At 37.4% G+C, this 15,921-nt stretch overlaps 1 protein-coding gene across 1 annotated transcript; it reads left to right on the top strand.

Annotated features, from left to right (window-relative positions):
* The first annotated feature begins 13,805 nt into the window (after window positions 1-13,805).
* Window positions 13,806-14,679, top strand: LOC113278355 (major latex protein 15-like). The gene is made up of 2 exons (XM_026527216.1): window positions 13,806-14,071; window positions 14,202-14,679. The coding sequence occupies exons 1-2, from the start codon at window positions 13,867-13,869 to the stop codon at window positions 14,486-14,488; spliced, it is 492 nt and encodes a 163-aa protein (XP_026383001.1). The 5' UTR covers window positions 13,806-13,866; the 3' UTR covers window positions 14,489-14,679.
* Window positions 14,680-15,921: the final 1,242 nt, after the last annotated feature.

Below are 15,921 nucleotides of genomic sequence, written 5' to 3'. Positions count from 1 at the left end.
TGTCGAAACACTCGCGAATCTCCTATAAGCGAGTTACTGTATTCCTTCGTTTGCATATATGCTGAGGATTTGAAAAAGGCTGCTTTAATTTCCTAGTAAAGGGGAAGGACTTGCCATACAAGATAAGGGTTCGGATTTCATCACCGTTCCCTTCTTGCCCGCCTTAGGAAAACGAAACCAAACGCGAACCTAAGCCTAAACTTTGACTAGAACGAGACCTATAGGGTAACGAGCTTAATAGGAAAGTCATTCGAAAAATATTGGTTACTCTTTTAAGCATGCTTCAAAGTTCATGATGGTTTCTGTGAGTTGAATACGCCGCCTTGTAACGCCGGTGAGGCCTTGGGTATCAAAGCTCCATTGAGCTTCCCTCGTATCGATTCAACTTACTTAAACTCGGATTGATTCCAGAGGGGTTTGATTAAATTGTAACGAATTCCCTTTAGAAGGATTAGAAGCTGGTCTAGAAACAATCTAAGTGGAGCAATCATGCTTTTTGTTTACTAGAAATCAGTAGGTTTGCTGTGGTGGAGTCATCCTTGTTTGTGTTTGCATAGAACTTCCTCTCCTTTTAGGATTTCTTTCTTTATCTTTTGTTTTTCTAGTGTATGCCCAAGGTTATTAAAGAGCGTCCTTGGAAAAGAAACACTCTAGGTCGTTTGATTAGTGATAGACCTAGTAGTTCTTCTTGTGAAAGCGGGGAGCTTGAAGACACTTCTTTTGAGAGCCCTGTTTTTGGAAACTTCAGTTTTGAGAATCTGTCTCTTCGTGAGAAAAATACCCCTAGTACTTCAGTTGTGCCATCAATGGAAACTTTGAGAGATTAAATGTTCCCAACTAGGTCCACCCGAGCTTCGTGCATTAAATTGCCAGCCACTACGGCTAATTTCGAGATAAAACCTAGTATTCTTCAGATGATTCCTATATTCTTAGGGAAAGATGATGAGAACCCTTATTTTCATATTAGGGACTTTGAGGAAATTTGTGGGACAATTAGAATAAAAGACCTTACTGATGAAGTCTTGAAACTTAAGATATTTCCCTTTTCCTTGAGAGATAAAGCCAATACCTGGCTGCACAACCTACCATCTGAATCCATTGAAACATGGCAGGAACTTATTGCTTCTTTCTATATGAAATTATACCCTAAGCATAAAACTGCGTCTGTTAGGCAGAAAACTAGTGCTAGTGTGCAACTAGAGGGAGAGTCTCTTTATAGGTTCTTAGAGAGATTCAATGATATCTTATCCCAGTGTCCTCACCATGGATTTGATAAGATGAAACTCGTAGAGATTATTTATGATGGTTTAGACTATTCAACCAAAGCCATGGTTGAGTCTATGTGCGTTGGTGAGTTCACTAGTAAAAGTGTTGATGATGCTTTTACCTTCTTAGGAGCTGTCGCTGAAAAATCTCAACAGTGGGAGTCTTGTGTTGAACCCCCCAAAAGACTCTTGGTCAATAGAGGTAGCACCAATGTGGTAGATACAAGCTTCGGGTCTGATGCTAAGTTTGCTTCTTTTTCTAGAAGGTTAGAAGCTTTGGAATTGAATCATCCTAAACATAGGTCTCTTGTTGAACCTGATGATAGGTTTAGAGCCTCTCAAGTGTCTAGTTGTGGAGTAGAACCCAGTAACTTGTTTTGGGAAGGTCAGGTTAGTGAATAGCAAGCCCATGCTGTCTATAACAATGCTAGGTTTGAGAACTGTCAGAAGTTTGACCCATACTCAGAGACTTACAACCCTGGTTGGAGAAACCATCTTAATTTTTCTTGGTCTAAGGGTCAGAATCAAGGACAGTCTAGTAATTCTCAGCCTCCCCCAGATTTTGGTTATGCTAAGAACTCTTCAGGTCAACCCCAGTTTCAGAATGAGAAAAAGATCTCCATCTTAGAAGAAACCTTTACTATGTTAGCAAAGAACCATGAGATGTTATCAAAGAACCACTGTGGTTTTCAAGAAGAAACCAGGCAGAATTTTAAGAATAATTCCCAGTCTCTTGCTAACTTAGAACTTCAAGTCGGCCAAATAGCTAAGTTTCTTAGTGAAAGAGAAGATGGAAGATTCCCTAGTCAAACTGATCATAACCCTAAAGGAGAGAAATCGTACAATCATGTGAATTCTATAACAACCCTTAGGAGTGGAAAGAAAGTTGACAATAAGGTTGCCATGCCTGATAGTGAACATGTGTAGTTCACCCTTCTGAGCCAGAAAATGAGGAGACTGATAGAGTCTCCAAAGAGACCAATGAGGGTCATGCTGAGCCCGGCTTTGTTCCCAGAGCCCCGTTCCCCCAGCTGCTAGTTCCAACTAAGAGGGAGTCCAACTTTAATGATATATTGGAGGTTTTTAAGCAGGTTACTATCAACCTCCCATTGTTAGATGCGATTAAGCAGATTCCCGCTTATGCCAAGTTTCTTAAGGATATGTGTACGCGAAAGCGAAAACTTAGTGTCCAGAAGAAAGCCTTCCTAGCTAGTCATGTGAGTTCTATTATTCAGAATACCACTACTCCTAAGTATAAAGACCCAGGGTCCCCTACTATTTCTTGCACAATAGGTAAATACCGTGTCGAGAAAGCTTTGCTTGACTTAGGAGCCAGTGTGAACTTACTGCCATACCATGTGTACCTTAAGCTAGGACTTGGTGAGAAATACCCAGATGACACTTCAGTTAGCTGATAGGTCCGTTAAAATTCCTCGTGGTGTGATCGAGGACGTTCTTATTGAGGTCGACAAGTTTATTTATCCAGTGGATTTTGTTATCCTAGATACCCAACCTGTCCCTGACCCAGAGAACCAAATACCAGTGATTTTAGGTCGCCCGTTTTTAGCTACATCCAATGCGATCATTAACTGTCGAAATGGTATTATGAATTTGTCTTTTGGTAATATGACTATTGAGCTGAACATTTTTAATATTAGTAAGCTACCCTCTGAACTAGATGACTCGAGCATAGAAGAGGTGAACATGATAGGAACATTAGTCGAGGAGTCATTACCAAACACTTTGTTAGAAGATCCATTAGAGAAATGCCTAGCCCACTTTGGGATTGATTTTGATGATGACGATGTGATTAATGAGGTGAATGCTTTGTTAGATTCAACCCCTTTGATAGACACTAATGGATGGAAACCTAAGTTCGAACCTCTACCCGTTTCTGAGTCTACCCTAGTTCCTTCGTTAGAAAAGCCTCCTAAGTTGGACCTTAAACCATTACCAGATTCCCTGAAGTATGTGTTTTTAGGCCCATCTGAAACTTTACCTGTGATTATAGCATCCGACTTGGATAGTGATCAGGAAAGTAGGCTAGTGACTGTCCTTCAGAATAACAAGGAAGCTTTAGGGTGGACCATAGCAGACATTAAGGGTATAAGTCCTACTGATTGTATGCATCATATCTATTTAGAGAGTGACACCAAACCTTCTAGGGAGATGCAACGTCGACTGAACCCTAATATGAAAGAAGTAGTTCGAACCGAGGTTCTTAAGCTGTTAGATGCAGGCATTATCTACCCCATTTCAGACAGTAAGTGGGTCAGCCCCGTTCAGGTTGTTCCCAAGAAATCCGGTATTACTGTAGTCCAGAATGATAACAATGAGTTAATCCCAACCCGGGTGACCACGGGTTGGCGTGTCTGTATTGACTATAGGAAATTGAACAAGGTCACTAGGAAGGACCACTTTCCCCTTCCCTTCATCGACCAAATGCTAGAGAGATTAGCTGGACGTAGCCATTATTGCTTTTTAGATGGATACTGCGGTTATAATCAGGTTGTTATTCCCCAGAAGACCAAGAGAAACCACTTTTACCTGTCCCTTTGGTACCTTTGCGTATAGACGCATGCCTTTCGGGCTATGTAATGCCCCTGCGACCTTTCAGCGTTGTTGAGCATATTTTCTGACATGGTAACGGTTCTTAGAGGTCTTTATGGATGATTTTTCAGTGTTTGGTTCGTCTTTCGATGAGTGCTTGCATCATTTGTCATTAGTTTTGACTAGGTGTAAGGAAAAGAATTTAGTGCTTAATTGGGAGAAATGTCACTTCATGGTTCGTTCAGGAATTTTCTAGGGCATATCGTATCTTCGAAGGGTATAGAGGTAGATAGAGCCAAAGTTGACCTTATTAAAACTTTACAGGTCCCAAAAACCGTAAGAGATATTAGGTCATTCTTAGGGCATGCAGGTTTTTATCGTCGATTCATTAAGGATTTTAGCTTGATTTCTAGACCTCTTTGCAATTTGCTTGCAAAAGACGTTAAGTTTGTCTTTGATGATGCTTGTTTAGAGGCTTTTGAGAAGCTTAAGAATTTACTCACTACCGCCCCCATAGTCCAGGCACCCAACTGGAACCTACCCTTTGAGATCATGTGTGATGCTTCAGATTATGCTATGGTGTTGTGCTAGGTCAGCGAGAAAATAAGTTACTTCATGTGATTTACTATGCTAGCAAAACTCTGAATGATGCCCAGTTGAACTATACCACTACGAGAAGGAACTATTAGCTATTGTGTTTGCCTTAGACAAGTTTAGATCCTACCTCTTAGGTTCTAAGGTCATAATCTTTACTGATCATGCTGCTTTGAAGTATCTTCTTTCCAAGAAGGATACTAAACCTAGATTGATTAGATGGATCCTATTGTTGCAGGAATTTTCCTTAGACATTAGAGATAAAAAAGGTGCAAAAATGTAGTAGCAGACCACTTGTCTAGGCTTGTTGTGGATACCCTTAATGATTCTCCTCTGTTAGGGATAGTTTTCCTGATGAACAACTGTTCTTTGTTACCCAAGCACCTTGGTATGCGAATATAGTGAATTATCTTGTTACTGGTCGAATGCCCCAACATTGGGGTAAACAAGATCGTTCTAGGTTTTTAGCCGAGGTGAAGCATTTCTTTTGGGATGATCCTTATTTGTTTAAGTATTGTCCAGACCAGATTATTAGGAGATGTATACCTGAGAGTGACCAGTCCAGTATTATTTCCTTTTGTCATGATCATGCTTGTGGGGGTCACTTTAGTGCTAAGAAGACTGCTGCTAAGATATTGCAGTGTGGATTCTATTGGCCTTCATTGTTTAAAGACTCCCATAGTCACTGTGTTACTTGTGAGCGTTGCCAGAATTAGGAACCATTTCCCGTAGGAACATGATGCCCTTGAACCCTATTTTAGTTGTTGAGGTCTTTGATGTGTGGGGTATTGACTTTATGGGTCCGTTTCCTAATTCTTTTGGTAACCTTTACATCCTTGTCGCTATAGACTATGTCTCTAAGTGGATTGAGGCGGTTGCGTGTAAAACCAATGACCATAGGGTTGTGATTGAGTTATTGAAAAATAATATACTTACACGTTTTGGTACACCGCGAGCTATAATTAGTGATGGAGGGTCGCACTTTTGTAATGGACCTCTTAGGCTTTTGGTGAAGAAATATGGTATTACAGATAAGGTAGCTACCCCATATCATCCACAAACTAGTGGTCAGGTAGAGGTTTCCAATAGGGAGATAAAGCGTATATTAGAGAAAACAGTTAATCCTAATCGGAAAGACTGGTCGTCTAGGCTTACTGATGCCTTATGGGCTTACCGTACTGCGTTTAAGACCCCCATTGGAATGTCGCCTTATCGGCTTGTGTATGGAAAGGCATGTCATTTACCTGTTGAGTTAGAACATAGAGCTTATTGGGCTGTTAAGCAGCTAAATTTTTCACTTGACAAGGCAGGAGCCCATAGGAAACTCCAGCTCAATGAGTTGGAAGAGATTCGTATAGATGCTTACGATAGTGCGAAGGAGTATAAGAACAAAATGAAACTTGTGCATGATAGAAATATTTTAAGGAAGTCATTTTCTCCAGGTCAAAAAGTTCTTCTGTATGATACCCGCTTGCATCTTTTCCCTGGGAAGTTACGTTCCCGGTGGACGGGTCCTTTTATTGTTCGCACTGTCTTTCCTCATGGAGCTGTTGAGATTGAGAAATCGGATGGTAGTAGTTCTTCGAAGGTTAACGGTCGGAGATTGAAACCATTTTTAGATCCCTTTCCTACAGGTGATGTTGAGGAGGTCCCTCTGGAGGATCCTGTTTACCCTTGGTTGACCATCGAGGCGATTGTATGTTGTATATTAGTTTTTGATTTCTCTCTTCACCCAGGTACTATCTTTCCAACTTCTCCTCGTGTTATTTTACTTTTGGTAAATTATCATGTAGATCCAGTAAAGTTACAGAACCATGTAGTTTCATCTGGATTGAGGACAACTTCTGTTCTTAATACTTCTGTTCTTAATACTTCTGTTCTTAATACGTGAACTACAATATATGGTTACTTCTGTAGATTTTGTAAGCAATGTTTTTCATTAGAAACATTGAGGACAATGTTAGATTTAAGTTTGGGGGTGGGGAAGAACTTTTTAGCTGCATTTTTGAAACTTCTAGCGTCACATAGTATCCGGTTAGCTAAGTTTACATACGGTTTCTCGCCGAAAAGATGGAAATTGGAATTGCTAGGGATAACATTATTCTGTGACATTAGAGGAAAAGACATTGGGATCTTTGACATTCAGGAGAGAACTTGTTCCTTTTAGAGGGTATCAGTGATGGACCTAACTATCCATGATGGAAAGGCAAGTAGGTCAGAAGGAAATGCCCGAAAGACAAAGCAACCTCACAATGTAGTCTTAGTTACTGGATTACGACTCTCTCTCGGTAGAAACTTATCATCATCAACAAGCGGAGCGACATAAAAATCTATGAAGAAAGTTGAAGACGTTTTAGGTTTAGAAGCAACAATAGAAAAGAATAATTCAAAAAAAAAAAAAAAAATCAAAGTTGAAGATTGAGTTACAAGAGCAAAGAAAATCAAACGATATACGTTGTTGAAGTTCATGATACCAAGACATTACAAGTTGTGAAGATCCAAGTTCTAAAGTCCTTCTCTAATGGCCATGTAAATTGTTGTCTTGTTATTTTTGTTTCCAAAAAAAAAAAAAAAAAAGTACATTTAAATTTTGTTTAATAAGGCCAGAGGGAAGTAGAAATCTATAAGGAAGTTTCAAGCATGAAATCGAATAGAAGAATTAAGTGTCAAGGTTCTACGAAGTTCGAGAGTTTATCATCAACAGTTGAAGACCGAAGGAGACGTTGTTTCTACTGAGCACTATGAGAGAGTCGAGGAGAGATGCATATTGGTTCCTTTGTTAGTCCGCTTTCCATCTGGCACAAGATCTTTCTAGCACTGGTTCAACTCATCACACGTAATTAGTCTAGTTGTGTAGCAGATGTCCCTCTCATTTTTATCTCTCTCCCAATCTTATCCAGCTGTAAAGCGGACGCATCTTACAATGTTTATCTAGCTGTGTAGCGGATATCTCTTTATCTAGCAGTATTGCGGACGTGTCTCCCCTATTCTTTGTTCAGCTTTAGAGCTGGCACCTTTAATTTCTATGGCATTCTAGTTACTTGGAGATAGGTTGAGAATCTGTATGTCCTCATAGTTCTTTGGATACTTGTGACTAATTAGAAGTCATGGTTTTGTGGGTACACCTCTGGTAAACCCTCCTGAGACTATATCTCGGTCACTAGGGCCATCTAGTGAGTTAGGCTTTTACTTTTATTAGATTTGCTCGAGGACTAGCAAATAATAAGTTTGGGGGTATTTGATAGACACATTTTTGTGTCTGAATTGTCCTCAGTATCTCTATTGCTAGTGCTTGATTTTGTACTTATTATGGTGTTTTTATGTTTGTGTAGGTGTTTTTGGAGAAATACACTTGTGTGGAAAAAGTTGCTCAAAAAGTGCTATTTGGACCCCTGGAGGACATTTGCTATACGGATCCCAGATTTGGCTAAGGGGCACCCAAGGTTATGCGTAGCCCAAATTCATCCTCATAACCCAAATTTGTCATCAGCATCCATCTGCTATTCGCACCCCTATTCTGGATAGGGGGCAACCCTTTCTTCCCCACGGTTTAACCATTTTTGGCGGGAAAGTGCTGGTTTGAATATTGTTCACCTGCGGAGTTTGATGTTCTCAATTTGGAGGAGCTGTGGAGAGATTAAATGACTCCAATCGACTCATTCTAGCCTGTTACACTCACACAGGACTGGTAAGTTCTTCAGATTCGGAAAACGTGGGACGAATACGTGGATCTACACATCAGGGAGTACGTGTGCGGATGAGATAATTACGGGATTGCATCGTGATTTTACGTGTTTGGATAGAGCTTGGCCGATGCAGAAGCGTGTGCGAGTTAAATAAGGAAGAATCAACACTCGTTGACAACGTGAGAAGAGAAGAATGAGAAGAAAACATTCCCGATAAGATATCCCTTCACCGCGGAATAAAGAGAGATTACTAAGAGTTATCACGGAGATTTTTCTTCGCCTGTTGAGTATAAATATCACCATGGGGTAGCAGAGAAGGTTTACGGAGAGTTTGGGAGATTATAGAGCAACACAAAGTCGAGAAAATCAAATTCCAGAAATATTTTTCTGCTTCTGCTCATCTGAAGAACGCGAAGAACAGACCATCCAAGACAGTCGTTCTTCAACAGTGGAAACGACACACAGCCGTGGGTCGAGAATCAGTGACAGTACAGTTCTATCGTTCTTTTCTGTTACAAACCCGGTTATCATTGTTTCTCCCATTTCATCATTTGTAAACACCATTTGAGCAATGAAATCAACTTTTGTGCGTGTTTTCCTAATGATGAGCTAAACCCAATTCTTGGGGCGACGGAGGAAGCCATTCTCTCAAGAATTATGTGGTAATATTTATTTTATAAATTTATGCAATATTTTTATATGATTAATTGCATTGATAAAAAAATAAATTAAATGATTCTTATTAATCAAATGTGTTTTCTCTTGATGATGCATGCTTAGTTTTAGACTCTTGATGCGTTATACTTGCGACTAACATTTGATATTTTGGGAATCTGGTTTTGGCAATACTTTAGAATCGAATCAATTGTTTAAATTACATGATTTAATTTAATTTAGAACCACATAAGTATTGATGAATGGTGAAATCCTAGCTCCAGCCTCTCCATAATTTTCACAACATATCAACATTTATTTGATTTGTTTTCTTTGCTTTAAAATTAAGTCTAAAATCTATTGCTTTCACAAGTCTCAACGAACTTTTTACTACAACTCAACTTGAAATCACATCAGCTGCCAAAGAATCAGCTATACTCTTAATCTTCTGAAGATAAACTACAATAGATTGATTACCTTTCTTTATTCCATGTAATTGAGTTCTAAACATATTTTTCCTAGCAAGAAATTGAATTCTAAATCTTATAGCAAGATATTCCCAAATATCTTTGGATGTTGCAATACCAAGCACATCACCACCCACAGTTTCAGTAAAAGTAGCCTTAAGACATGTTGACACAAACCGATCTAATTTTCTCCAAGAAACCTATTTTGGGTTTACAATCTCAATTCCATCAACAATTATTTTTTGTGGTGGTTCAATTACCTCATCAGTGACATAACCAAAAATATCAGTAGATATTAAAACACCCTCAAATTGATCACGCCATAACAAATAGTTTGACCCATCCAATTACATAGAAACAAAATTTGTTATATTCGTAAAAGGAAGTGAAGAAGAAGTACCAGCGGAAGTTGACATTGTTGATTCAGAATGGTTTACATTATTAATTTTGGTGGTGGTCATTGAATTGTTGTTGTTGTTGTTGTCGTTGTTGTTGATGTTGTTGTTGTTGCGTCGATTTCTTTTTGTGTTTCTATTACTGTTGTAAGTATTTGTTCTAGTAGTGACCATAAAAGAATCAAGATGAACCCTAAAATTGAATTAGGTAAAAATTTTGAATTTGTATTACCCAGAAGCTGAAAATTGTTGAGAAAATTCTTAAGATTTGATGATTAATGAGAAAAAAGATCGTTATGAATCTGATACCATGATAATTATTATGATCTCATGATAATCAAGAAACATGATTTGTTACAGAGATGAAAGAAGAAAGAGTTATTGTATTTCAGATAAAAAAAACGTTAAAAAATAACAACACAGTTCAGATATATTTATTACAGACTTTAATGCATCTGTCTTATTCAGACAGGACACAGATATCTGACTGAATAACCAATGATACTCAAGTCAATACTTAATTGACTAATATTCCTATTACTAACTCTTGTAGTTGATCCAAAGACTAATGGATATGGGATTATTGTGAGTTGTACCATCGAGTATGAGAAGCTTAACGAGGTTCTCCAGTTCCTATTGATTATTTGAAATTCTTCCACTCGCACATTGAGGATGTGAACTCTCACCTTTTGCGCTTCTGAATAATTTAGGTACGATAGTATACATCGATCCACCGATATGTTCCACACTTGGTCGATTTGTGTCTGGTTCTGCGTGTGTATGTGATGATAATGAGTTCGTGGATCTACCACAATTATATCTAAATAATTTGTACAATTATCGATATGAGAGTTACGAATAAAAAAGTTATTTTTTATTAAGAGCAGGCAAAGTTGAGAACGCACTCTGCTTATTTTGTCGAAATGAAGTTTAGACTAAGAGGAACTTACTTTTTGCATTGTTCCATAAGTATGTGATTATTTCTTTAAGATATTTGCTTATGTTTCGGATTTTGGTGAAAATGTGAAAGTTACTTTATGGGAATGGAGCAGGAGCAGCTGAAAAAGTAGAAAAAACAATTAAGCACATTATAGGAATGGAGTTGTAGCTAGGTCTACGAAGCAAATCCTAATTGCAATGAAGTGTTCTCTCTTCAACTGGTCTATTCATACTGATTTGTTCAAAAATATTCCTCTTTCAACTATCATTTGTAACTGGGATGTTGTCTTACGCAGTTGACCCAGTGGATTCTTTAGTTTCTTTTCATGTATCTTTCGTCACTGTTTTAGTGACTCTTTGATTTATTAATAAATTTTGAATTTAAGTGTCAAAAAAAGAAAAGCGGATTATAATGTCATTTAAATGCACTCTTTTCTTTTTTTTAAAAAAATTGAATGAAAGCCCAAAGGTTATATGTATTAAAATTTAAACTTCAGAGAGGTCAAATGGATACAAGCCCAGGTAAATAGGAAACAAAAAGAAAAAATCCTCGTGCACCGATATTGGTGTGTTTCGAAACTCAAATCGTTGGGTATCATCACCCAACAATTTTACCATTGTATCATAATATCATCTGTGACTGTACTCTTTTCATTAGTCTGTAAGTAATAATTAGTTTCCCGGTAGGAAAGCTCTGTCAACTTTGAATTGCAAAGTTGGGATGCAACCATAAGGAGTCTGTAATATGCTTCAGTTGGGGTCTTATTCTGTAACTTGGTAGTTTCGCACCCATCATCATTTTGTCTAAAAAAAAAGAAGAGATCGTTGGTAGTCAACTAGTCAATCGGCTTTGGTCAAGTTAATTGGTTGACTATTGATAGGGATAAAAACTATTTAAGGACAAATGTGAAATCGCATTACCAACTTGGTCATAAATTTCAAAGACCTAGACAAAAAATTACTCTTCCAAGTGATATTTTCTTACATCTAATTTTATGAATTATGAGGATTGAGGTTTTTCAGATTTCTTTTCGCCTCATTGAAAATAGCATGCGGATTTCTTCCGCCATATTAGCAGTGAATCCAGAGCCGACCCTAAGGAAAGTCTAGCAAGACTTTTTCTTGGGAAGCACCATATATTGGGGCAACAAATTAGGATATTTCAAAGGGGTTTTTACCTTTGTAAAAACAAAAGATGGTCTAAATAATAATTCTAAGTATAAAATGGGACGAAAATCATAAGAGAATACAGAGGAAGATACAACAAGTTGTTAGCTTGGTGGTTTAGCTTTAATGAGAAAACAAACGATTAGACAACAAGCATGTGCCCTCATCGTTTTCTTCTTCTTCCTCCCTTTTTTATTTTTTAATCATTCAGCAGCGGGAATTGAACCCCTAATCTATAAATTGGGAGTTCAACCTCTGGCCAACTGGGCTAAGCCCATTTGGTTTATTCTTCCTCTTGCCTCCTGTTGTTGTGAGCCAGTTGAAAAACTCCTCGTTTAAGTTTTGTAAGAACTTCGTAGAAGAGACGATTTGCAGGGTTGTACAAAGGGATAGGAAAACCGCCTCTCAACTTCCCAGCAGTGATGATCACTTTAGAGGAAGACCAAGATTCAGTAGATATCCATCATTAATTCAGTTCTGTGTTCTTCTGAGAATATAATTCTGTATTCCCTAGAGAGTCTTTAGCAGGAGAAAGTGTAAAACCTTTCGACGTCAACTCTGCCTGAAAATGTTCGAAACTCTTAGATGATGATAACGATGGGTTTTTTTTGGGATCCATTAAATCCAGAGAATATAAAAACTCTAAGACAAGGTCTAATTGAATAGATGACAAGATAAGAGATTAAGACTCAGGTGAAGAACAGATGAACAGATAAAGATAGAAAAGAGGGAAAACTCGAAGACTGATAGAAGGTAAAAAAATCCTCTGACTTGGACATATATAAGAGAGAAGAGCAACCGGATAAGCAAGGAACAAATTGAGGAGTAAAGGTTAAGAACGGCACATGCCAGTCATAAAGGAAGAACAGAACGCGTGGAAGAAAGAATACCGAGAATTCTGGCGACGTGGTTGCATTAAATGCTAAAGTAATTCTCTTTTTACTCTTATTTAATCAAGATAAAAGAGAAAAGACAAAATATAGGTACATAAAATATCTTCCTCACGTGTGGGTCCACGAAGAAACGAAATCACCGATCAGATCTCGTCAAAAGATATTATAACCAAATATCGTGATAAAGCATTTATTAAGTTGCTCGATAGGTCAAATTAACTGACAAAAGAGTAAAACGAAAATTTTATGAAAATGAGAGCTACGAAATGAAGAGATTAACGAAGTAATGATGACAAAGGGAACGAAGACATCGAATGAAGAAGAGAACTCGTCTAATCTATCTAGCGAAACATACCTAAGCGAAGAGAGAGTGGTTCCTAGCGAAGGAAGATTGTCGGACGAAAAATAGCGACAGTTGTACAGACAAAAAGTCAGGGTTATCACCGATATAATAATACGTAGCACTTTTTAATGAAAATTGGCGTAGCAAAATAAAAGGTAAAATCATGTAAAATGTGTGAATAAAGTAAGTGTGAGCTGCATTCCACTTCACTGACTTCCTATAAAAGGAACCCTTAGGGCATTGCAAGGGGGTTGAGTGATTTTGTATGGTAAGAGTTATGGTGTGACAGAGATTTCTTAACTTTCATATTAGGGTTTCGGCTGTAAACTTAAGGAAACATTAATAACATCATCAACAATCTTTCATTTCGTTTTCTAAATCAATACCATGTCTTAGTTTACTTTCTATTTTGATATTTTGGGTGTGCTATCAGTTTTCCGGTAGTTACAACATGAAACTAATTGGAAGCCTAACAAACTAAGCTCCAACGACGTACTACTACATTAATTGAACAGATTGCCGTGCTAGCCTACCGGCGAGCCTCATGAAGAACCATCCTAGAAAGCCAAAACGGATAGGGGCTGATTATGCAGAAGAAAAAAAAAATAAAAAAAAGATAATGTCAACAACTGATTATTGTCGGCATAAGATTAACGTTCTCTCTTTCATATTTATTAATCTTGCCACATGTCACGAGGAGAAGGCAGTAAGATGCCCATACTCGGGAGTACAGAAACAAACTACAGCACACAATGTCATCAGCTTCTTATCAATTCATCAATGCTTTACCTTCTATATAATCTCATACTCATTCGGCCGAGATCAATTCATTAAGCTCCGTTGAGTATCTATCTTTCTTTGTTTTGCAAAATCACCCATATACTAAACCAACAACCAATAGCAAATATCGAAAATGGCCCAACATCATACCATCTCTGGTTTAGTAGGGAAGCTAGTAACCGAATCGGAGGTTAACTGCAATGCTGACAAATACTATGAAATGTTTAAGCAACATGAAGACGTTCCGAAAGCAATACCACATGTTTTCTCCGCCGTCAAAGTTGTTCAGGGACATGGGAATACTTCGGGATGTGTCAAGCACTGGGACTATATTCATGGTATGTGTTTGTATATAGTGATTCAGAGCACAAAAATTGTTGACGAACTTTCTTACTTTGTTCACATATTGCGCGTTTAACATCAATTTCTTACTATTATTGCGTGTTTATATTATGGTTGTGCACACAGAGGGTAGAAAGGAATTTGTCCATGAGAAAACAACATACAATGATGAAACAAGGACAATCTGTCACAGTTCCGTTAGAGGAGACGTCATGAAGTCGTACAAAAAGTTTGATTCAATTCTTGTAGTTAAACCAAAGGCTAATGGACATGGGAGTATTGTGAGTTGGACTATTGATTACGAGAAAATTAACGAAGATTCCCCGGTTCCTATTAGTTATCTAGGTTTCTTCCAATCGAGCATCGATGATTTGAACTCTCACATTTGCGCTTCTCAAATAAATTTGGATTGATGGAAAAGATCGGCAATAATATGAACTCAACAGAGGATCTACTTCCGTTATCTTATATCTAAATAATGTGCATGCACACAAGTGTGTTTAGTGTTTTACTGTTTTTCGTTATCCATATGTTTGAAGGCGTATGAATATAAGCCAAAGTCATTCGTTGTTGTTTCTAGTATATATTAATTACACAAAATTGGTTAAAAAGATCAAAATCAACAATTTCTGGGTGAAAAGGACACTTAGATTTTGATACTGTTTAAATGGACAAAAATGAAAAAAATAGTCTGGATGTAAACAGTTTCATCCTACCCATTTTCAAATACTTTTTCTTATTTTTAATTTACATCAGGATGCATCCAGTTTCATCCTTGTTATTTTTTAAGTTAATGTCAGGATGAATCCAGTTTCATCCTTGCTATTTTTTGGTGTCCATTTCACTCATACTAGTTTTTACTCGTCCATTTGAACCATGTTTAAAAAATATTTGGACAAATGACCCATTTTCCGCATTCCGGATAATGGGTCATATGACCAAAACCCAAAAAATATGGGAGTAGAGGACAAGTAAAATATGGGTCTGGGTGAAAAGGACACAAGATAATTTAGTCATATATACCCTTTATTTTAGACTTTATTCTTTATTATATCATTTTCTCTCTTATATTTATTTTCTCTCTCCAATTTAAAATTAATCGCGATAGATGTCGTAACTTCAAAAATTCAAGTCGGATTTTAATAAAAATTTTATATATTCAGAAAGGGCTCGAAAATCTCTACGAAACAAGATCCATTGTTGATATTAAAAAAAAAATATTTTAAACTAGGTTGAGGAAACACTATGCTTTCTTTTGCCGAGAAAGACACTATTTCATTAACTGAAAAGACCATTACAAACTTCATTTTGGGATACTTCCCTCAGAATACCATCCAAGAAAAGAGGAGAAGAATTCCAAATGTTTTTCAAATTAAACTTGCTAGCCCTACGCGCAAGTCTGTCCGCCAACTTATTTTTAAGACGCTTAATATATACAACCTTACAAGATAAACTACTAGAAAGGGAAATTCGACAATCTTCTAAGAGATCAAGACACCGCCAATACAGAACACCATTGCCTTCATTCAAAAAATCTACCATTTGAAGATAATCGCTTACAAAAAGGTCTTTAGAAAGATTTATATATCTTGCCCAAGAGATAGCCAAAATTAGCGCAGTTGTCTCAGCACCAACATCACTTGAAAACAGTCCAAAATCCGCTCTAAGTCTCTTTATTCTTCCTGCAATATCACATAGTATAATACCAACAGCCATGTTAAAGTTTTTAAAGGAACCATCCATGAACATAATATAATCAAAGTCCTTCCTTTGAAAAGTAACATCCATTCTAACTGCATTATGAGGCAGAGGGGGAGCAATATATGTATTAATAAGCCCTCTAACA

Source organism: Papaver somniferum, chromosome 5 (genome assembly GCF_003573695.1).
Source record: "Papaver somniferum cultivar HN1 chromosome 5, ASM357369v1, whole genome shotgun sequence".
In the NCBI taxonomy this organism is placed as follows: Eukaryota; Viridiplantae; Streptophyta; class Magnoliopsida; order Ranunculales; family Papaveraceae; genus Papaver; species Papaver somniferum.
The sequence above is the reverse complement of the archived record's forward strand: the minus strand, read 5'-3'. Positions and strand labels throughout refer to the sequence as shown.

Coding starts and splice junctions, on each gene's coding strand:
- LOC113278355 (XM_026527216.1), top strand. CDS start 13,867: ATGGCCCAACATCATACCATCTCTGGTTTAGTAGGGAAGCTAGTAACC. Junction 14,072..14,201: donor GCACTGGGACTATATTCATG/GTATGTGTTTGT, acceptor TTGTGCACACAG/AGGGTAGAAAGGAATTTGTC.